The sequence below is a fragment of the Oryzias latipes genome, chromosome 6 (genome assembly GCF_053564925.1).
Source record: "Oryzias latipes strain Hd-rR chromosome 6, Olatipes_Hd-rR_3.1".
In the NCBI taxonomy this organism is placed as follows: domain Eukaryota; kingdom Metazoa; phylum Chordata; class Actinopteri; order Beloniformes; family Adrianichthyidae; genus Oryzias; species Oryzias latipes.
In genome coordinates, this window is record NC_136242.1 from 19,553,940 (window position 1) to 19,576,160 (window position 22,221).

The window sequence follows — 22,221 nt, forward strand, 5'->3', positions numbered from 1 at the left end:
ATAAGAACTGAATTTTTTTTAAGGTTGTGTCATTTGATTGTATTAGTTCCTTTTAATTTTGTGTGAGAGTGTCACTAAAGCTTTGTGAAGGACCCTTTGGACCACATTTGTCTAGTTCTTGCTGAGGGCATGCTTGGATATGAGCCTGCATTCATGCAGTTGATTACCTTGAGTTGGAGTGAAGACAAAAAATTAATTTAAGGGAAAGGGCTGTTGATAGGCTTTTGTTTGAATAATGTGGAGAAGGAGTATGGAAGAAAAGCCCAAACAAAGGACTAAAAATATGTCATCTCTACAAGTCCCCAAATGTAGCCACTTTTAGCCATGTATGTAGTATGCAATATCTATGTAATATTTTGGTAGACTATACTACCAGATATAGACTACCAAATTTCAGACTAATTAACTTTTAATGGTGCAGTAGGAAAATTTTAGCTTCATTTTACAAAAACCTTTGCATTATTTAGTGCGAATCAAATAAATTAAGGTGTTTTGTCCTTTTACAAAAAAAAATGGCTTTGGGATTGTTGAAATGTTAATTATAAAAAGGTAATCTTCTGTTTTAAAAAGCATTGAAGGGGTAATTTTTATGAAAAAAGCAGAACTTTATTAAATGAATTGTTCCTTGAAATGGTTATCACTGTTGATGAGCTATTCGTTTTATTAGAGACAATATTTCGTGAATAATTTACTGTTAAAATAGTTAATATTAAAGCAATTATTCGAAAGAGTAAACACTGTTTTTAAATCTTTTTTTTTTTTTGGGGGGGCCTATTTGATATTCTTTCTCTGTGTGCCTGCAGGCTGTGAGAATGACTTCTGGGGACCTCACTGCAGCAACCGGTGCCAGTGCCAAAATGGGGCCAAGTGTAACCCCATCACAGGTGCCTGTGTTTGCACAGATGGGTACCAGGGATGGCGCTGTGAGGAGCCCTGTGAGCACGGTTACTATGGCAAGGGGTGTCAGTTACCTTGTCAGTGTCTCAATGGGGCTACTTGCAGCCATGAAACTGGGGAGTGTATCTGTCCGCCGGGGTACACAGGAGCCTTGTGAGTACCAGCAGCATGTTTGCTCCTTTGACATTTTCTTTGAAGTAATGCGGGTGTGCACCCAGACATTTAACTTTTGGCTCATGTGCTGGCAGCTGTGGAGAGCGCTGCCCCTTCGGTAGTCATGGGTCTCAGTGTGAACAGCGGTGCCCCTGTCAGAATGGAGGAACATGCCACCACATCACCGGAGACTGCTCCTGCCCCTCCGGCTGGACGGTAGGTCACACAAGCTGTAAAAATGCAATAAAAGAGGAAAAGCCTGAGAGAAAAATGATTGGTTGTCTGCAGTGCCCCTGGAAAAATGGTATTAGATTGCAAAGCTGATGTGTGGAGTAAATGTTAAAAAAACACAAGCAAAACCTGCTTTGATCAGAGTTCATCGTAAATAAACAGTTCTTTTTACTTACGGTGATTGCTTTTTAAAACTTAAATATGAAGAAAAGATTTACAGCAGATTTGGGGTATTTAAGGTCTGGTTAATTGTGGCTTATGAGTCTCATCCTATTTTTGGTTGTTTTTGGTGTTTTTAAGGGTTCCGTTTGTGCCCAGCCCTGTCCACTAGGCAAGTATGGGGTAAACTGCAGCAAAGACTGTTCTTGTCGCAACGGTGGACTGTGTGATCACGTTACAGGGCAATGCCGGTGTGCAGCTGGCTTCAGTGGACGCAGGTGGGCAGATGACTTCTCTGAGACATCAATTATTAAATACTAACATTTTCAACAACCTATTCTATTCAAATGTTAATTTTGTCTTCATTTTTACCATAGAAAACATCGGTTTTGTACAGACATTCACAAATTTGCTGTTGCTGATTTTTTTTTTAATGAAACCTGGCTTTTTTTTCTTGTAAAACAAAGAAAATCTTGAACAATCTAAGCCCCTAGAGAAATTAACATTTAAAAACGGCCATTACTCCATCTGAAGGTGGAGAGGAGGCTTTTAATAGAGGTGTTTATGTGTAATAAATCTTGTAGTGCATGCTGGCCAGCCAGGTTTCACGTCTGCAGCCTTCATCCACAGCCTGTCCATTGATCTCACCATGGACTCCATTCTATTTGGGTTCTGCTCATTAATTCTTAGTAATGTGCTTATATTAAGGTCTCATTGAAATCCACAGATCTTTCTAGTCTCCAATGCCTGCCAGAGCAGCCCAGAGTAGCCTGCATTTATTAGTCCACCTAAAGTAATTGTCTCTTTGATGGAAACACTTCCCTTACATGGCCTTTTCCTTTACTTTATTATTTGGTGAAATTACCCTCATTCATTGTGTCAGGGGTAGGTGAATTAACCTGCAAGGAATAATGTGAGATTGCATTTGACACTCCTCATCCTCGAACTCCCATCGAGAAATTAAAGGGTAGGACATGACTTGAACAATTTCAAATGTAATTAAACTTTTCTGTCATACAGTAGCTTTGTTGAGCTCCAGAGGCTCCTCTGTGTGGCATTTTTCCAGGTTTAGCCAGAAATCTCTTGCTTGATCTCTTGGAGTGCTTCTGAAACCTCTCATAATTTTGGACTTCTGTAGTTGGGGAAAATAGAAGTCTCGCCTAGCCCACTTCAGACGCGATGAAATGCTAACTGCTTTCAGGAGTGACCTGAAAAGTCCTTTAATAAAAGCTGATCATGTTAGCCTTGCTTTTAAATATAAATTCATAATTTAGATTCTAAAATAGGCATAATATATGGAGTTGTGCCTAAAGTCAGATTTTTTTTTAATCACAAACCTCTTTATTTGTTTTATTTATTCATTTCTTTTCTGGGAAATAACTTTAATAGTAAATGGTTTTTTAAAAAAAAATCTTTGCTAACAAACTAGCTGAACAAACCTAAATATGTTGTCACTAGCTTCTTTTTATTTTATTTTAAATTTTTCATCCCTGCCAGATGCCAAGAGGACTGTCCCGTGGGGACGTACGGTCCACAATGCAAGCAGAAGTGCGAGTGCCAGAATAATGCAAAATGTCACCACATCACCGGAGCCTGTTTGTGTGAGACCGGGTTTAAAGGCCCCAATTGCCAAGAACGATTCTGTCCTCCGGGCTTGTACGGTTTCATATGTGACAAGTACTGCCCCTGTAACAGCAGCAACACTGTGAGGTAAGTTACAGATTCACCAAATGCTACTTACATGACCAGGGCCTGAAGCAAAGCACCTCAACCTTCCTCCTGTTGCATTTGAATAAAGACTTCTGCGTTTTTAATTTTGACTCGCTCCTAGCCTTTCAGTGTTCATTCTGCAGTCTGGAGTTCTTCACCCGTCTCATTCAGTTTGCCTTTAACAGTGACCTTTGCTTCATCCATAATTTCTCTGCAACATTCATAGTTAATACAGTGTTAATGTTCTGATTCCAACTGGAAGCCCGAACAGAAAGATAAAAAAAAGGATGCTCCATCCATGTTAAAGAACTGTATAGGCTCAGGAATGACTGTTGATACAAGCTTTAACGTTTAATCCTTTTCAAGAACAACTCGTGAAAAAACTTTGAGTTAAAATAAAATGTTGTCCCACATTTTCTCTTATTATTTTGTAGCTGCCATCCACTTTCTGGTGAATGCACTTGCTCTGCAGGATGGACAGGGCTTTACTGTAATGAGACCTGCTCACCTGGATACTATGGAGAGGGCTGCATGCTCTCCTGCAGCTGTGCCAACCAAGCTGAGTGTCATCCTGTCACAGGAGTCTGCATCTGTGCCCCTGGCTTCATGGTAACTATCATGTGCACTTACTAACTTTTTGTTCAGGTGAGACATGTTGCCAGTGGATCGGTTGTGTTTTCTTCTAAAAGTTAACACATGTAGACGACACACTCAAACACACACCTTACATTCAAAGAAGTCTGCATCAAGCAACATTCATACAAATGATGTAGGAAGAATAGATGAGGAGAAAGCTTTTGAAAAATGCTTGATTTGATGTGATCCCAGTTTTGCTTTAGAAGCTTTTTGTACTCAGATGGTCAAAAGCAGTGTGAGGGCTTCTGTTATTGCTTATTACTCTGTGGATGTGTTCTATTGCAGCACAAGACTTTATCCCACTAAAAGGTATTTTACAACCCTGAGCAGACTTTAACAATTGTCTCTGTGTATGTCGCATAACATGCTTGGCATTGTAAAACAGCAGCGACAAATAGAGAGCAAAGTCAGATTAGTCGCCCTCCAACAAATGAGATAAATTCTAATCTTGAATCTTTTCTAAGGGGTTTTAGCATGTCCTTTCACAACTGTCAAATTAGCAGTACAACTTTGATGAGTTTCCCCACTGTGTTTCCTTATCTTTTCATCTGAAGTTACCGAGTTGCAGCAACGGGAAAAAAAGGTACAAATCTGGGAGTAATGCGCTTCAGCGGAAATTGCTTGTGTCTTAAAGCGGGCCACTGTGGTGAATTGAGCTACCGAGCAGCGCTGCAGACTGCGTCTTAATTTGCTCCACCTGTTCTCTTTGGCGGCTGCTGGGAAGGGTCTGCCAGATACATTAAACAGACCTAGCGGGCAGAGGCAGGATAGAAAAGGAGGCATTCAGATGGGAACAGACATAGCTCAAATAGAGGATCTGTGTTTTTGTGTGTAAGGGGAGGTGAGTGATGTTTTCTTTTCCCTCTTTTAAACTTAACAAAGTTGTTTCTTTGCAAACAACAAAAAATGACTGTTCAGAATTGTATACCTGCTACACAACTCAGTCTCATGCAGTCTGCAATTATTGCCTAGTGGAAGAGTTACAACCAACTGCAAGGGAAGTCTTTTCCTCAAGGGTCCACTGATAAGACTTAAGCCTCCCTGCTGCATCTTTGTTCTAGAGACCTATCAGGGGACAAACGAAGCAAAATGTTAGAACAGGCTGAGCAACTGCACGCTTGATTTAGCTGTAGTAATTGGACATGCTCATTCTGACTGGAACAAAGTGATTACATGTTACCTTTTCATGCACTGTCCCTTACAATCTTCCCTATACGCACTCAATAATTTAATGTTTCCCAACACGTATCGTGAAATATGGATTTAAATGAAAGGTCTGCCTTTTTGGGTGGTCAAAAACACACCACCCATCAGGTTTCGCTTGCCCCATAGTTAAGGTTCACAAGTTCACTTTGTGTGGTGCTGCATCAAATTTGAACTCATCCAGCGGTTAGATGAACTGCTGAGGAGAAGGACTCATTGGTAATTAGTGTTGCCATTTGCATCTAGTCTCAGTGGGTACAAGCTTAATCAATGTGGTGTCAGCTAGTGACTTTCTGCTGGAAAAAAAGGTCTTTGATTATATTAAGGTACTAATAGATATGAATGTATTTATTTAGCCAAGGACAAAGAGGCCTCTTTTCAGGGTCTCAGGTCTGGTTGCTGCCTCCATCTGCTGTGTTATGTAAGGTACTTCTTTCGTGCAATGGACTGACAGCCCGTGTATTAATAATGATTCTCCACTTTCAGACTTCTATCCCTCCTTGCTCTGAAGGAATATGAATCAAATAACTAATGAGAGAGCTGCCGTTACCCTCTGGAGAATAGCCCAAATTCTGGTTTCGACAGCCACAAGAATGAAACCATGCGGAATTCAATGCAGTCATGGATACAGCAAAATCCGTGTGGTCATTTGTGGCTACATGGCATTTTATCCATGGGTCCAGTCACCAGTAAATTGCCTGTGCTCAGAAGAAAGACAGAAATCTCTGCACCTACCCGCTCTGTCCAACCCCACGGCAGGTTAAATTTCTTTTCTGAGCTTAACAACTGTAGCTGAACTGCTATTGTTAGCAGTCTTGAAGCTGTCATTTTCAGTAGAACAAAGGTTATTGCAGCCGATTGATAAAAATTTCATTCACAGACAGCCGCTTTTATGTGGTGTACGGGGAGGAGAGATGTTTTAAGATGTGTGTTCTGCCCCTGGCGTCCACCGGCACATCTCCTGCCTTCTGTTTAAACTGAGTTCAAAATGATAATGAGAGCAGTGAGCAGCCAGCAGTCCCCCAGCACTCTGGTGAGCGAAGCAAGATCCACTCAGGACTCCTCTGGGCCTCTAATTGGAACTCTAAGTCATTGTGTCACCTGTCACTCATCCAGGGTTTAAAAAGGAGGAGGTGTGGAGACCCATGCACTGGTTGTGATCTCAAGATGGAAGGGGCAAGGCTAGTGAAGGTGGGCAGTGCTGTGCTCAGCCTTTAAAGCAGGCCAATTCTAATGACAGCAGGATGCAGAGGACAGAGAGGGACTGTTCTGTGTCCTTTACCAGATACTTTCTTTTGAAGCAACGGCAAAGGACTTGCAGGCATGGCTGCAGATCTCTCATGCAGCAGTCTGTCAGGGGTGCCTGCGAGATTCTTGAACTTATTTGCCAGGGTTGTACCCTCTTTTTGCTTAATTTAATGCTAAATCATAATATATGTTTGTGCCACTGTTTGGTACATCTGTTTTTATGATCTCTCAAATATATAGTAGAAATGCAAACCTTTGCAAAATAAAAGTCCAATGAGTTGAACTGCTTAAAGCTCCTGCAATGTTTAACAGTGTATTAAGCAGGTTTTTGTCCCGTTTCCTAAGAAATGTGCATGTGTTTGTTTTCTGCTGGTTTGTCCTGTAAAAATGGACCTAATAATTTTATAGGAAATTAAGGAGTGTCCTCAGGAGTGAGAGTGAAGCTATTTTTTTGCTCTAAAAATTGCCAAAAGTATATTTTCAGTTTATTCCAGAAATGTATTTTTAATTTAAAAAGCACATGACAGCACACTGTAAACCTGTGTCTTTTCATTCTGCTTAAATTAAGTAGGAAATGTATAAAAAAGAAAAACAAATGTTAATCAAAGATGCATTAAGGTTATGGAGTCATTTTGTGGAACTGAATAAAACACCAAATGAGTTTTAAATTTCATATTTAAACTTAGGATTACTCAGAAATATCAAGCTGCTGTAAGAGAGTCAGGATTGCAGTCTGTAGTTTTTCTTCATTGATACTGCCTTTGTTACATTGTGGAGTTTCTTTAAAACCAGCCAGTAATGATGTAGAAATAGTACTGGTATTTGTTATAAACTTGAGCTTGAGCTCACTCCCTTTTTAGCTTTTTCTGCAATTTTTGTCCCGTTTTTTTTTTGTTGAATTACAACTAAATTAATATTGTAACTCTGTGACTGGCTAATAATCATCGAACCTGGTCTTTTCTTGCTTTTGCTGGAAAACTCAAGAATTTCCAAGCTTTTAACCATCCTGCAAGCTTGGGAACACAAAACATTATAAAAAAAGGTTTGAAGCATACTTTATTACTCAGACCATATCAATAGTTTGAAGAAAACCCACATCCAATGATTTGATAAACTAGTTTTGCAAATGAAATCTATTAAAAGAAATACATTTGCACCCTTCACATCAACAACTTACTGCAAGTGGACCCATAAGGAAAATCAAAGTCTCCCTGAAACCAATGAGGAGAAGAATGAAAACATTTTCATCCCCAATAAGAGCCTTCATCGTCACCCACTGGTCTTCAATTAATGACTCTCCAGCATTGTAGAATAAAAGCTGATGGTAAGGAACATTTGCCCCAGATTCTTTAAGTCTGCAGCTGCCAGTATTGGACATAGTGATATGCACAGGTGCAGTCCATTTACGCCGCATACCTGTTACTTCCCCGAATGACTGCATCAGTGCCTTTTTTAGTTTACATTTGCTGTTTACATCCCATAATGTTTCTCCTAAATGAATTCCTTTGTAGGAGTATCTGAAAACCTCTCCAGAACTCATGTTAAGACATCGTCTACATCTTTCATCAATCATTTTGCAAGTCAAGGACCACAGCCTATTAACATTAAACACTGTGAGGAGAAATGGCGAATAATGAAGTGAAGATGGGTAGACAGAAGGATGGATTTAGTCGCTGCTTGGCTGAAGAAGGATGGGTTAAACGTGTGGATTCCTGGGCCTTGGAGTCTTGCCAGTCTCTTGATGAAAAAACACAGATGTATTGAGACATTAACAGCATGGCTGGGAGTATGTGCCGTCAGAATCTGTGAAGTGCATAATTAGATGCTAGAAAGTGATAGCTGTGTGAGATCAAGTGTGGTCCTCCTAATTGAACTTTAACAGTTTTCTCCCTCTGCATATACAAATACTTTATGATTATAAGTTATTGTTCATATATTGGCCTTGTTTTTTATTTTTTTTTATTTCCACAGGGTGAGGACTGTGCAACATTGTGTCCTCCTGGTCTGTTTGGACCAAGCTGTATGTTCACCTGCTCCTGCCACAATCATGCATCCTGCTCCCCGCATGATGGCTCCTGCAGCTGCAGGGAAGGTAATAATAATTGACTCATGGTATGAGTTTGTGTCCACTTCTTCATTAAATGAGATATTACTCTGACTGTGTTCTGTTTTATTTGAAAGGTTGAATTTTCACTTGGATGAACATTCATAAGTGTGCAATACATCCAGTGCATGCAAGAACTGAAGTTTTTTAGCACTTTTGTGCAGTAAAATCTTTGTTTATTTATTTATTTTTTGGGTGAAATATATTTTTTTTATCACACACCGGTGCCAGCTTGTGCCTGCCTTTTATGCATTTGTTATTGTTCAGTGTTTGCTTTGGTGAAGGATGTTGCACATAAATCAGCTGGTTGCCTGGTCCCTCTGCTCTGTGTTTTACACGTTCCCCTGCTCCAAACTACTGATTTAGATAAACAGACTGGCCTATTCATTTCAGTCAGGTGTTTTAGAGCATGCAAACATGCAAATCCAGAAAGGCAGGATTCCCTAACATTCACATAATACATTTTAATTATTTAAGGGGTAATTTTGAGTTAAACTTTACTACTGTAATCATTTTTATTTACAATTTTTGTACCATGTCGCAGCTTAAAGTAGAGAAAAAAATATCTGTTAATTCTTGATTCTGCAAATTGCCCACTTTCAACCCTTGTGCTATCTTGTGGGGTCAAAATTACCCCACCCTTACATTGACGTGGGGTCCCTACCATGACAAAGGTGGATAAAGGTGGAGAGGATTTCATGTAATCCATGGACACCAGTGAAGATCACAAATCATTGAAGAAAAAAGGTTTAGCGCACTGTCTAGTGGGGTCCAGATGACCCTACTCCCAATGTTAAAGTGCCTAGGATAGCACAAGGGTTAAAGATGTAGGAGGTCTCTGTACACTTCAACTGTGAGACAGAAATCAGGGAATAATGTTGGTTGGATTTTAAAGGTGCTTAATTCCTCCGCCATTTTTTCTATATTAGAGTATAACTGCTCCTGGCAAGTTAATTGTTTCACTTTATAGTTTGATTTTTAAAGTGTTATCTTTGTACATTGATGGATGAATGAATGGACCGATTGATGGCTGGCTTTCTAAAGCTAAAGTAATATCTCACTTTACAGCACAGAAGTACGTTTTTCAAGTCAAATTTTGGAATCATCAGGCTCATGGTTTCAAATTCAAAAAACATCACTGCAACAGCTGGTGTGTCCCAAATCAACTATTAAAACACACATATATGCATTAATTGTGTTAGTATGACACAAATTTACCACGAAACATAGAAAGCAGTCACTCTTTGTCAGAATGTCTAGTTGTTGAGTGCGAAAATAAAAACTTAAAATCCCACTATGATAAAAATTGTGTTTCTGTGTATTAAAACATGCTCTCATGGCATTTTTCTCATGAAAAATTTAAGATCAAAATTGCATCTCTGAGTATTTTTTTATTCAAATCTTTGGGAATTATGACCAGTCAAAAAATGTCATTTGGAAAAAAAAAGTATTTGTGACGTTGAAAGTAAGCTGCCTGTTCTGAGCGATGAGTAGGGGAGGGGAAGAGGGTTGGGGTTGCTCTGCACTAACGGTCCCGCTCACATACAAAGGCCAATTTCTAAAGAACTACTGTTGCTATGCAGAAATATGTCCTAGAAACCATCAGTTTTTTTCTGATTTTACCTAAAAACAGCATAATCATAATTAAAAGACTACTAGGAACCAACACTTTTCCAAATGATCAAAAGATAATCGGAGTGCCTTTAAGTAAAACATAATAACAATAATTTTGCTTACTGCATGTGTAACTTAAATACAGTCTCAAGTCACAAGCCCACGTTGTCATCTCTGTTATCCATTTGCTTTATGGTTGCCATGTCTTTCAAATCACAATAAAGTCATTTTTTACAGTGTTCTCTTACACATCCTTCTTCTGGGCTTCACTCCATACCACATGTTGGCATTGCTCTTCATCACCACTGTAAAACATTTAATGAGGTACAGTCTTTTCAAGTCATTATTTAGATACTTGCAGACTCTTGTAATATCATTTAGCTAAATATTATATTACTCTATGTTGGTCTAATATTATTGCTTGTTAGTTGTAAATCAATTGGATGCAACATTAATGATTGTGTGTCAACAACAAAACATTTTACAGACACTATCCTTATAGATACGTTCTGTGCTGAAGCTGGAGGAATAGTAAATAATAAGTTTTCACTGGAACCGAAGAATGCAATACTGCTAAGAACAGATAAAAGCAATTGTGAGGGTGCAATCGACTCAGTTTATTTTTCGGAAAAAGAAAAAAAAAAACGCTGTCCAAAGGCACTTTACATAAAAAGTCTTAACAAAAAAAAAAACAGATTTTAAAGAACTCTAGGACATTGTCTAGATAGAATTAATAAACACAATTTAAATCCTATTGTCCTTAAAATGTTCAAGTCCTTAAGAAACGATTGAGAAGCCAGTAAAGTCAATCAGATTTTTCCTTTTGGCTCAACTTGCAGCCTCAAATCTTATTTAAATCTGCACAGTCAGTCCAGAGCGATACCGTCTCGTCTAAAGTGATATACTAGGTAACTAACAGACCAACATTCCTAAAGCTACATATATAAATAGCTTTACTGCCTCATGTTTATGTGTTACTGCTGGCTTTAAACCGAATTACTTCCCTCAGAGATGATAAACAGACTTTGAATATTTGCTTTTCAAATGAATCATTTGCCCTAAATTTAGATTAATCTTCGGGGATTAACCTAAGATTAAGATCAGTGTAGCAGACCATTTTTTGGTCATTTATATAACTATAGGATACTGTAAAGTAGCTGGGTGTCCATGAAGCCTCTGAAATAGCTGTGAACTCTTTGATGTTTCCTTTTTCTCTCCCTAAAGGCTGGCAGGGTGTGGACTGCTCCATCCTGTGTTCCAGTGGAACTTGGGGTCTGGGATGTAACCAGACATGCTTGTGTGGATATGGCGCTGCATGTGACCCTTTAGATGGAACCTGCGCTTGCTCTCCTGGGTGGAGGGGGGAACACTGTAATGAGTCCTGCCCAGTAAGTTGTTTTATCTGAAGGTCTCCCCTTGGTCCTTATTCTGTAGGTGTGAAGGCATAACTCTGTAATTTGTGTCATTCACAGGATGGCACCTTTGGATTAGAGTGTCGTGAGCGCTGTCACTGCGGCCACGCTGACGGCTGTGACCCTGTGAGTGGCCACTGTCGCTGCCACCCTGGCTGGACAGGTTAGTGCTGTCCCTTTAAAAAGCAGAGCAGACTCACATGTAACCCTTGTGCTATCCTAGGCACTTTAACATTGGGAGTAGGGTCATCTAGACCCACTAGACAGTGATTTAACCCTTTTTCTTCAATGATTTGTGAATCTCACTGGTGTCCATGGATTACATGAAACCTTTATCCACCTTTGTCATGGTAGGGAGAACACGTTAATGTAAGGGTGGGGTCATCTAAGATAGCACAAGGGTTAAGAACAGAAATGGCACCAAGATTATAAATCATTACAGGTGGGTCCACTATATAGATATTATACTCAAGTGAGAGTAACCTTACCTCAACAACTTTTACTCAAGTAAAAGTAAAACATAATCACTCAAAATAATTGACAGAAATAAAATTAGAAAAGTTAGTCAAGTATTTTACAGAGCATCTAATTACTGTTTGGTTAATTGAATCAGGTTAAGTTAAGAGGTTACGTTTAAAGTGGATTATTTGCATTGCAGTCAAGATTGTGATGCATTTGTTAATTGTACAACAACAGAACTTTGTCTTCAAATAAAAAAAGATTAGATCAAAATGCATTTTATAATCCTCAGGTTATTGTGAAATCTGATTCAACAAAAATTCAATTAAAGTCAAAACATTTGCTTTGTAGGCTGTTTCCACTGTATGAATTCTTATTCCCTGGCTTGCCAAAAACTTACAAGGACATGTGTACACCCTCTGTTTCGAAGGAAAGTGTGAATGTCATGGATAGGGTGAGGATCATTATGCTCAAAAAATGAAGCGTCGTATCTGAATGTCAAACTCCGGGGGCCTAGCAGAGGTTCTGGTCTCTGAGCTCGGGTAGTGGGGAGCAGTCAGAGAGGGAAAAGATTCAGGAGGAAAGGTCAAGCCTGTAAGTTCTCAGCAGCCCACTCCATTCAGCCTCTAGAGCTTAGGGCATTTATTCTGGGAAACAATGTGGGTTTTATTAGTTGTAAGAACGGAGCCAGCAAACCAGGCCTCTTATGCTCTGAATCCTGCACAGGTCGGGACCATCTGTCAGCCTTAATTGAGTCACCAGGGTGCAGAACTGGGAGCAGCAGCAGCCCAGTGGGTCGGGCAAACACACATGTATGGAGAACTATGTGGGATTTGTCACGGGACTATGTCAGGAATAGAATAAACTGGCATTTACAAAAAGTCGAATAGTATTTTTTGCTACAAACACTATAATCCCACCTGTTTTTAAAAAATTGAGAGTTTAACATACTATTCTGTCATCTTGCTGTTTATTTAATGAAAGACCCACTCAAATGAGATTTGTGTTTTGGGTGTTTTTAGCATGTTCTTGTAGCATTTTATCATGATCAAGGACATGAAAATTAAGCTTAAAATTGCATATCTGAGTATTTCTTGTATTCAAATCATTGTGAATCAGGAGCAGACAATAGAGTGCAATTGAAAAAGGCTTGTAGTTGTTACGTAACATTTACAATTGGCAGACCACAAGCTCCCTGCTCCGCTCCATTCTGATGTACCCACTTATAGATTCAATTACGTCTTCGTCTGAGCTAGCATTTAGCTCATCTATGGCTGGAGGTGCTCTCCCGGGGCGGGACCCCGCGTTGGGCCCCCCAGGCGCGGTGGGGGGGGGGGCTTTTCTTCTGGTGAGCTTGCACTCTCTGTTCCCCTGTGTCTCCTTGCACTCTGGCATTTGGGGCCCCTGTGATGGTCCTGCTGGCCCTGGCCTGGGTGGCAGACTGCTATACCGTGCGGGTGTTGGGGGTCCTGGCAACGGTTTTGATGTGGGGATGACTGGGCACTCTCCCTCTTTTTTTTTACATTCCATCATCCACCCCAGAAGAACATAAACTCGAGCACAGGTGTTATCTCACCCTTGCACAAATAGTTTACATGACTGAATAAAATGTTTCACATGTGTTAACGTGAATGCATAAGTATGCGTGTGTGAACGGTAGTTAACATAATTATATGTGAAGATTTTTGGTGCCAACAGGTATGTTTGTAACATTTGAGTGTGTGTGTGGACAGGCCCCGCCCCTTTTAGAGTTATTATACATCTATACCTGACAGTAAGGATTGTAAACTTCTAGCATCTTATTTCTTGATGCTTTATGGTGCTTTATTATTTTACCCCCTCCCTTCTACAATCATCTTCCTACCCCCTTCATCTCATCCCTCTTTTCTTCCCTCCTCTTCTTTTCCATCCAGTTCAATAAAAATATGTCCAACACAAGAGGCCATCAGCTCTCATCTGTTTGCTCAGCTTTTGGACAGGACAAGTAAAAAATAAAAAAAACATACAATTTAGTTTCTCCAGAAAATACAAGATACAGGTTAGTCTGTTTTTTTTTTGGAATGTCTTTTTTATTTTTTAAGATCACCTCATCCATACATAGAGCAGGTACGTAGTATAAAAAGTTGCTCATGTGCTCTGAGAGCAGAAGCTAAAAAGTCAGAGAGATATTTGCTGTTACTTTCATTTCGTGCAAAGCAGACAGTTGGACCTCTGGTAGTTTCTCTGTAAGAAACCTTCTTTGAAGAGACTTCAGGCTTCTGTCTGTCTTTTTTTCTTCTCTGTCACTCCGTGTCCATAAACCCTCCATTTGTCACATATACAGAGTTGTGCAATACCCTGTCCCCAGTCATTTTCAAACAGTAAGGACAGTCACTGATTCCCCCCTTTTATTTTGTCTGCTTCTGCAGAACCTCGCACACACTTCAACATGTGTTGCCCTTCTTTTGATGTCCAAAGCTCGTCTCCTGACTTAATCAACCCCTCCATCCCATCAGTTTCAACGTTTCCTCTCTTTTAGTCTTTCACGCCTGCTCTGCTGTGGATACACTGTGACATTAGTCTCCGGAGTTTAGTTCAGGTTTAATTTAAAGGAACTGCTCTAATGCCACTTTAATGGCAACACCTTCCTCAGATATTCCCACTCAAAGGAAATTTTAAATGAAGTCTCAAACATGGCTGGTGGATGAGAGTCTGCATATTCCTCATGCACATATGAGTGTTTGACGCTAAATATGTGTGTGTGGGGCTGCATTGTTATACATTATTTTACATTTTTGAAGCTCTGCATGTAGCGCACTGTGTACCCTTCTTCCTTTCATCCGGCTTTTCTGAGAAGCCGAGAGGAAACGTGTTGCTCTGATGGATGTGTTAATGCATTCGTGCGCGCAGAGAGAACCCTGCGAGGATGCTGTGTTTTTCCAATTGTTGGTTGGAGCTGTACCAAACACTGACACTTCCAGACTGCGCTCTTGTAGCCCGAGCACCTCCCTTCAGCTCCACACACAACCCCAGCTTTGCTGAAAGAGAATGGGAGACAAGCTTTGGCTCTCTGGAGGTCCAACCCTGTTAATCAACACAGTACATTGGCAAGAAGCCCCAGTCAGATCAAAAATAAAATACATTTGGAAAGAAGGAAAGGAGTGTGAAAGATGGGCTGTGCTATAAAAAAAACACACTTTTCAAACCGAAGAATCTTCTTTTTTTATTACTAAAATCAGTTGAGGGTCCATGCCTGCTAAATAGCCATGCATAGATCGGATAAATGCAGGGATAATATGATGCAGTTCTGTGAAGATGCGTCTTTATAGATATTCTGCTCGGAAATGTGACTGCACTCCAGCTTTTCGCCCTCTTGCACTGTGCGTTCACAGAGTATTCGTTTTGTTAACATGCCTGCAGGAATCCACTGTGACAACGTGTGCCTGCAAGGCTTCTGGGGACCCAACTGTTCGTTCAGCTGTTCCTGTCAGAACGGAGGCTCCTGTTCTCCTGAGGATGGCACATGTGTGTGCGCACCTGGATACCGAGGGACCTCATGCAAAAGAAGTGAGCCTCTTCCTCATGTTAAGGCAGCTCCTCTTCATCTAAGACATGAAGAAAAAAAGAATTGTGTGACACTGGTAACACTACAGAAACACACCCCATCACAGTCCTGACCTTGTTTTGATCTTTGAAGAATTGTTAAAGGGTGAGCCAACTGAGCTGAGGCACTTGGCTGTTGGTCATAATAACTTGAGTGTAAATCCTTCCACACAACTATCATTTAATCACGTCAACCCCCCCCCCCCCCAACCCCCTTCTCCCTACAACACCCCCTGGACACACACACAAGCACACACTCCTCTCACTCCCACACTGTCCTTAACAACCAGCTCACAGTGGGAGATTCACAGTCCTCGCCTGAGGCTCATCAGTGGGCATGCTCACTGGGAGCAGCAGCTCTGCTTTCTGAATGGGGTCTGTCTGAAGTCGCTCTCAAGTGAGGAGCTTGCTGATTGGGAGCAAGAATCGCACTTACAGACCAGTAAACATCATCTTGAGTAGAACATAAGATTTAAACAAACCACACATGTTTTTCCTCTTTGTGAGAAATGATAACTTCATTCAAATATACACAGGTAATTTAGCTATCAGGTAGAAACCACATGGCTGCAGCTTTGTGGTGTATTATTCCAGGCAAGTTTCAATCGGAGGATTGTTCCATCTCCAAAAGCGGATACATATTTGCTTGCTTAATGCTCAAAATAAGTTCTTATTAGATTATATTTTCATTTAAAAGGTGTTGATCAATAATTTTTTTGTTAGTTTTTTGTAAAATGTCTAGGTCAAACGTAGAATTTTAATACAAGACGCTCATATGTAGAACTCACAGCCCTTATTTTATGGTTGCACAACTAATAACTTTACATATATATTACTAGTAATATTACACTCAGACTCTGAAAATTCTCTTAACTTTCATATTTAAAATAAAACCTGCATTATTAACGCAGTTGTGTTTCCTGATATATTAAACCATAAAACTTCTCTCAAGACCTGTCATAAAGCAGACTTTTGCAGTTCCCCTAACTCTTTTACTATTCTATCTGTGACTGCAGATAAATTGACATTGATTACAATAATAACTGACTTTTCTGCTCTTGCTGGCCTTTTGCTGTCTCTCTTTTTTCTCTTTTTAATTCCTCCATCCATGATTTTTCTCTGCTCCCTTGATCGCTCTTATGCTGCATCTCATAATTATATACCTCTTGTTCCATCCAACGCTCATGACTGATTTTCTGTCCTCTACTAACACGCTCTGCTGCGTGCAGCCTGTTCGCCGGGGTTCTACGGGCACCGATGCAGCCAGACGTGTCCACAGTGTGTGCACAGCACCGGGCCATGCCATCATGTCACCGGTCAGTGTGAGTGCTTGTCCGGCTTCTCTGGCTCTCTGTGCAATCAAGGCAAGTAGTCCTCTAAATTCTTCTGACCTTTTGCTGCAGTTTCCTTTTTGGCAAAGTAAATCAACTCTTGACATTTTAGCTTTCACTATGAGAAAACAATAACCCAAAATGTATATTTAGGGTTGAAAATCACACAGCGCCTCATTAGTAAACAATTAAATGGTACTTCTGGATTGGAATTAAACAATTTCTCCAACAGTTTAGTGTCCGTTGTTTAAGTGTTCCATGTTTACAATGCCATCAGGTTGCCAAAAGTGCTTCACAAAAAATATAGATAAAAGGAAAATAAAAAAACTAAGACAAATAATTAAAACCAAGAGCAAAGAATTACAGAAGGCAGTAAAATACATAAAAACATTCATAAAAACATAAATTAAAATGAGTAAAACAAAAAATACCACTAACTATTGAGTATTAAAAGCCATTCCTAAAAGGTAAGTCTTTAGCTGACATGATGTTACACTATTTGTTACAACTCTTGAACTATGACTGAATATTTATTAGAGCACACCACCAAAAAAATATTGAAAAATACGTAAAGAACAGCCTTAAAAATAAAAAATAAAAACTTAATAAATTGATGAGACCCACTTTCTCCAACAAATACCACATTAAATAAATATTGATGTCCCACTTTGTAACTGTGCAAAGGGAGCTGCTTGTAAATTCCCTTCTAGACGCACACAGACAAAGGAAGCGACATGTAAACATCTGCTCTTCTTATTAAAACTCAGATACAAGCCAATATGTCTTTGGTGCGTTCCCTCTGTAGTGATTTAATTCTATGGAAAGAGGTTGAAAATATCTTGTACAGACATCTAAAATGATTAGCTTTTTTTATGAAGTGCTTAATTTGAGTATTATGCTTGTGCAATTCTCTTTGGGTTTTTAGCCATTTTGGTTTTTGGAATCAACACACGTCGACAGGTAATGATGCCATTAAGGTATCAGTGATTTATTCTAAATGGTTTCATTCGATTTAGGTTATGTTTTTAAAATGTTTTTGTGTCAAATGTGTTGAAGAACACTTAAAGCAAATAAATTAAACATTTTTTTGGACTTTAAATTTGAAATTATACAAATTAGTAATAAATATATAATTTCTTTTAAATTTTCAATCTGTTAAATTGCATTTTTACAGTCTAAAATGAGTCATTTCTGACTGTTTGTTATTGTGTTGCATCGTTCTTGTTCAGATCTTTTCACTGACCATGAAGTGCAGGAAGATTCTGTATTAAAAATCTTCCCCCTTATTGATGTTCTATAGATTTTTATCTCTAGTAATTGATTTTTTTGGATGAATTACAGAAAGGCAATGTAAGGTTTTCAAATTCTCTTTAATGCCTTTGAGCAGTGTCTTAAAAATAAAAAATTAATAGTTTAACTGAAGAAAGAGAGAAAAGAGTAAAGATAAGAGTAAGTCCTGATTTGTTGTTGCCTTAAATATTTTTTACGTTTGGCATCAGGTGATGAAAGGACAAAAGTGACCATTGCATTCAAATTTTTCTTTTTTCTGAACCTTCATTTGCATCCTTTCCTATCCCCTGTCCAGCGCACAAAGTCCCTGCCTAATGAAGCTCCCCTAGTGAGCTGAGACTCGAATCCCCAAAAGCAGCATGGGGGAGCCAACCTCGTGGCTTAATGACAACCTGCTTGAAGGAGCTTGAAAGAGCTCTCAAGAAGAGGGGAAAGCAAGTTAAAATGTAATCATTAAAGTCACCCGATATGAAAATGAGTCCGACCCATCTTTTTCACAGCAAGGCGCCTTCTCAGATGTTTCTAACACTGGACTATTCTCTTTATATGCGACGTTTCATCTGTGTGCAGCTGCATCTCCTAGATCCCAATGATTAGTGCTACCTTGAATACCATTTGTTCTGTTGTCCACCCAAAACACACCATGGAAGTTGCAATGGAAATTACATCTCTGATAGAAGAGTGCCAGACTGCATTGAAATATTAATTTCATAAAATATTTAGACAGTGGTCTGTGTACACGGTCTATTTTAATTCTGTGTCGCATCACTCATTCCACTCTAGTGGGTGGAAATAGGGCAGTTGTGCCACAGGAGGGAGTGATTGACTCCTCCTTTTGTTTAAACAGATCAATTCGTTACATGTTGATTCAAAAAGCATATTACCCTCTAATGGAAGAAGTGTGAACTCCACCTTCAGTGACCCTAAGTCTACTGACAAATGGCAAAAACCTTCTGAGAACAAATATGTTATTTGACCTGTGTTGCAGTGTGTCCAAATGGCAGGTACGGCAAGGGCTGTGCTGAGATTTGCCTCTGCACCAACAACGGCACCTGCAACCCCATTGACGGCTCCTGCCAATGCTACCCCGGTTGGATAGGAGGCGATTGTTCTCAAGGTACGACTTCGCTGATCCATCTTTTTTTTAAACCTCATTTCTGCCTCGCATTGTTCCTCTCCCTATTATGTCTCTAACACTTATCCTCATACAGATTAATTATTTTCATGACCCGAGACATTCACAAGAACTGGTCTCAGCCCAAAGATGATGTAAAACACATGGCTTACTTAAATGGTTGTTGTACTACATAATGCTCTTTGATTTACTGCTCCATAGGCCAAAGATCATTACCGGAACTTTGAGCTGCCATGCCATGGGAGGATGGAGTGTCTCGTGTGTGTGTGTGCACATCTGTGTGTGTGAACATTCATGGTGCTCAAGTTACAAATAACACGACCCCTAATACATATTCAACATGGCACCCACGTCTGTTCATAATGCCAACTGTAGGTGGAGGGTAATAATCAGAATTGATTGTGTGTGAAGTGGAGGAAGGGTCAAAGTGTAGCAGGTATTATGCTGTCAAACCACACAGAGGATATCTTGGCTTTTGTCGTACACACGTCCAGCGCTTCACATGCCGCATGCATGTCAGACACAGGGTAATTATGTGAGAGTGTGTGTGACCATGAACTTCACTCTGTCTCTGACATCTGTAGTCTGTCCCTCTGGGCACTGGGGCCCTGACTGTCTCAACTCGTGCAGCTGTCACAACGGAGCCCAGTGCAGCCCCTATGATGGGGAGTGCAGGTGCAGCCCCGGCTGGACTGGTCTCTACTGCACACAGAGTGAGTTCTCTTACATTCTATAAAGACACAGGGACACCTACTGGTCAATATGCAGAACTGCATCCTCCAAATCATTTTGGACAATAAAGGGTAACAGGTCCATACTAAGTCTTAATCTACTATTTAAGACAAACACTTGCTTGGGACGAAGACAAAAGAACCACTTGGATGTGTTTTGTAATTTCAATTCCATAATCCAGCACCAATAATTTTTTTGTTATAATTTGCAGTGCCATGACATCAAACATAAATTAACAATCTTTTTTTATGGCTTTTCCCCCTCATCCTTCCCAGTTGACTTGTTCCCTACCTCTTCCTCAGGCCCATATTAACAGTATAACTGCATTTTCTGCTGAAGCAGGAAATCTTTAATTTTCCTTCATTCACTTTGTCCCTTATTGAGTATGCAGTGGAGACATTGAACTGTATTGATTTGTCTTGGTCCCTTGCAATATGACCTTGAATCTTTATGCTGTCTACCAGTCTTTTTGTTTCCTCTACCTTATGATTTCTTACGTCTCATTCCCAGGCTGCCCTTCTGGGTTCTATGGCAGGGACTGCTCAGAGGTTTGCCACTGCCAGAACGGCGCAGACTGCGACCACATCACGGGTCTGTGTGCTTGCCGCACAGGCTTCATTGGGACCAACTGTGATCAGAGTTGCGTAGGCCCTGCATATTTTAGCTCTGAGTTAAATTACCTTTTGGATGAGTGTGTCCTCTGAACACTTTGGCTCCTGCTCAGTAAGTGCTTTATTTCGGATGGATATATTAATGCACCTCTCTGCCATGCAGAGTGCCCCGCTGGTACATTTGGATACGGCTGCCAGCAGCTGTGTGAGTGCCTGAACAATGCTACCTGTGACTATGTGACGGGAACTTGCTACTGCAGCTCCGGATATAAAGGCATCCGCTGTGATCAAGGTGAGAGGTGACTCAGCCAATTGATATTATGTATTGCATTATAACCCTAACACAGATGTGTACACACTGTTTAAATCGACCACTATGTGTGTACTTTTTCATGTAGCAGCTCTGATGATGGAGGAGCTGAACCCATACACAAAGATTAGCCCAGCACGAGGCTCGGAGCGCCAGTCTGCAGGGGCTGTCATGGGCATCATCTTCCTGCTCCTCATCATCATGGCAATGCTCAGTCTGTTTGTGTGGTACAGACAGAGGCAGAGGGACAAGGGCCATGAGATCCAGCCAAGTGTGTCCTACACACAGACAATGCAAATCAGCAACACTGACTATTCTCTTTCAGGTAAAACCATTCTGATCACTGACTAAAAAGCAACATCAATTTTAGTGGAGGAATTACTCCAGTTTGTGCTATTCTGCATATTTAAAATGTTGAGAAATTCTAAATAATTCACCATGTTAGAATGTGACACATACATGCATCCATCTTTTGAACCTCTCAGAATGTGGCAGTACAGTGGCGATGAGAAGCAGTGGAGCTGAAATCAATCAGAGCCAGAACAGCAGCATCAGCGGCAGCAACCAGTGCTTTTCCAACCCCAGCTACCACACCGTGGCTCAGTGTAATGTGGTCTCAACTATTTCCAGCAACCTGGACGGCACTTTGACACTCAAAGTACGAACATATGCTTTTTACTTAAGGTTTGCTCAAAGTTTAATTTAGCTTTGGCATGCTGCAGAAAATAACCAATTGTTTCTCCTTCCACAGTCAAGCACATTGAAAAGCAGAAACGGTGCTGAGTGGAGAGCCTATTGTAACATGAACGGCATAGGTCAGTTCCACTCCTTCCCTGGTTATAACATACAGATTGAATTTGGATTTAAGGGCGCAACGTGAAACATTTTCCATTCAGGATCAAAGGCAAATGGGTCATTAATGAAGACCTTTGTGGCACTAGAATGCTGTGAATAAAAATGCAGTCAGGGTCTCTTGTTAAACATAACCTTTTGCTCTTGGAGTGATAAGATATGCAGCTGAGACAAAGAAAGAAAGCTCAGGAGAAGAGATGAATAGAGGTTACCATGAGCTCATTAGTCCTCCTTTCATTTTCTCCACTTCTTCTGATGGCTTACATCGGGTCAAAACAACCCCACCTTCAGGATGTAAGAATAGAGAAATTAAGAATGTGCATACCTAAACAGCGTGATTAGTATTCTGTTAATTTGACCGTTTAGTGGTCACTACTGAGTACACAAACAATAAAAAGCAGGAAAGCAGATTTAATGAGAGATATTAGTCTTTTGTATGCATACATGGACATACCTTCACGTTCAAAGAGTTTTCTTTATTTTCATGACTATGAAAATTGTAGATTCACACTGAAGGCATCAAAACTATGAATTAACACATGTGGAATTATA

General features: G+C 40.1%; 1 protein-coding gene across 5 annotated transcripts in view; it reads left to right on the forward strand.

Moving 5' to 3' along the window:
- Positions 1-22,221, forward strand: part of megf11 (multiple EGF-like-domains 11) — a 78,456-nt gene that overhangs the window by 50,235 nt on the left and 6,000 nt on the right. For 2 of the 5 annotated variants that reach the window (XM_020704029.3, XM_020704031.3), the window contains 17 exons: positions 804-1,050; positions 1,146-1,266; positions 1,582-1,718; positions 2,938-3,150; positions 3,585-3,759; positions 8,209-8,329; positions 11,180-11,343; positions 11,428-11,530; positions 15,226-15,372; positions 16,638-16,772; positions 19,018-19,146; positions 19,749-19,877; positions 20,407-20,535; positions 20,671-20,799; positions 20,906-21,142; positions 21,303-21,475; positions 21,569-21,632. In XM_020704029.3, the coding sequence (XP_020559688.1) occupies positions 804-1,050; positions 1,146-1,266; positions 1,582-1,718; positions 2,938-3,150; positions 3,585-3,759; positions 8,209-8,329; positions 11,180-11,343; positions 11,428-11,530; positions 15,226-15,372; positions 16,638-16,772; positions 19,018-19,146; positions 19,749-19,877; positions 20,407-20,535; positions 20,671-20,799; positions 20,906-21,142; positions 21,303-21,475; positions 21,569-21,632 (2,553 nt within the window). The remainder of the gene's footprint in view (positions 1-803; positions 1,051-1,145; positions 1,267-1,581; positions 1,719-2,937; positions 3,151-3,584; positions 3,760-8,208; positions 8,330-11,179; positions 11,344-11,427; positions 11,531-15,225; positions 15,373-16,637; positions 16,773-19,017; positions 19,147-19,748; positions 19,878-20,406; positions 20,536-20,670; positions 20,800-20,905; positions 21,143-21,302; positions 21,476-21,568; positions 21,633-22,221) is intronic. The other 3 variants (XM_020704030.3, XM_020704032.3, XM_078948713.1) reach the window with 2 other exon arrangements.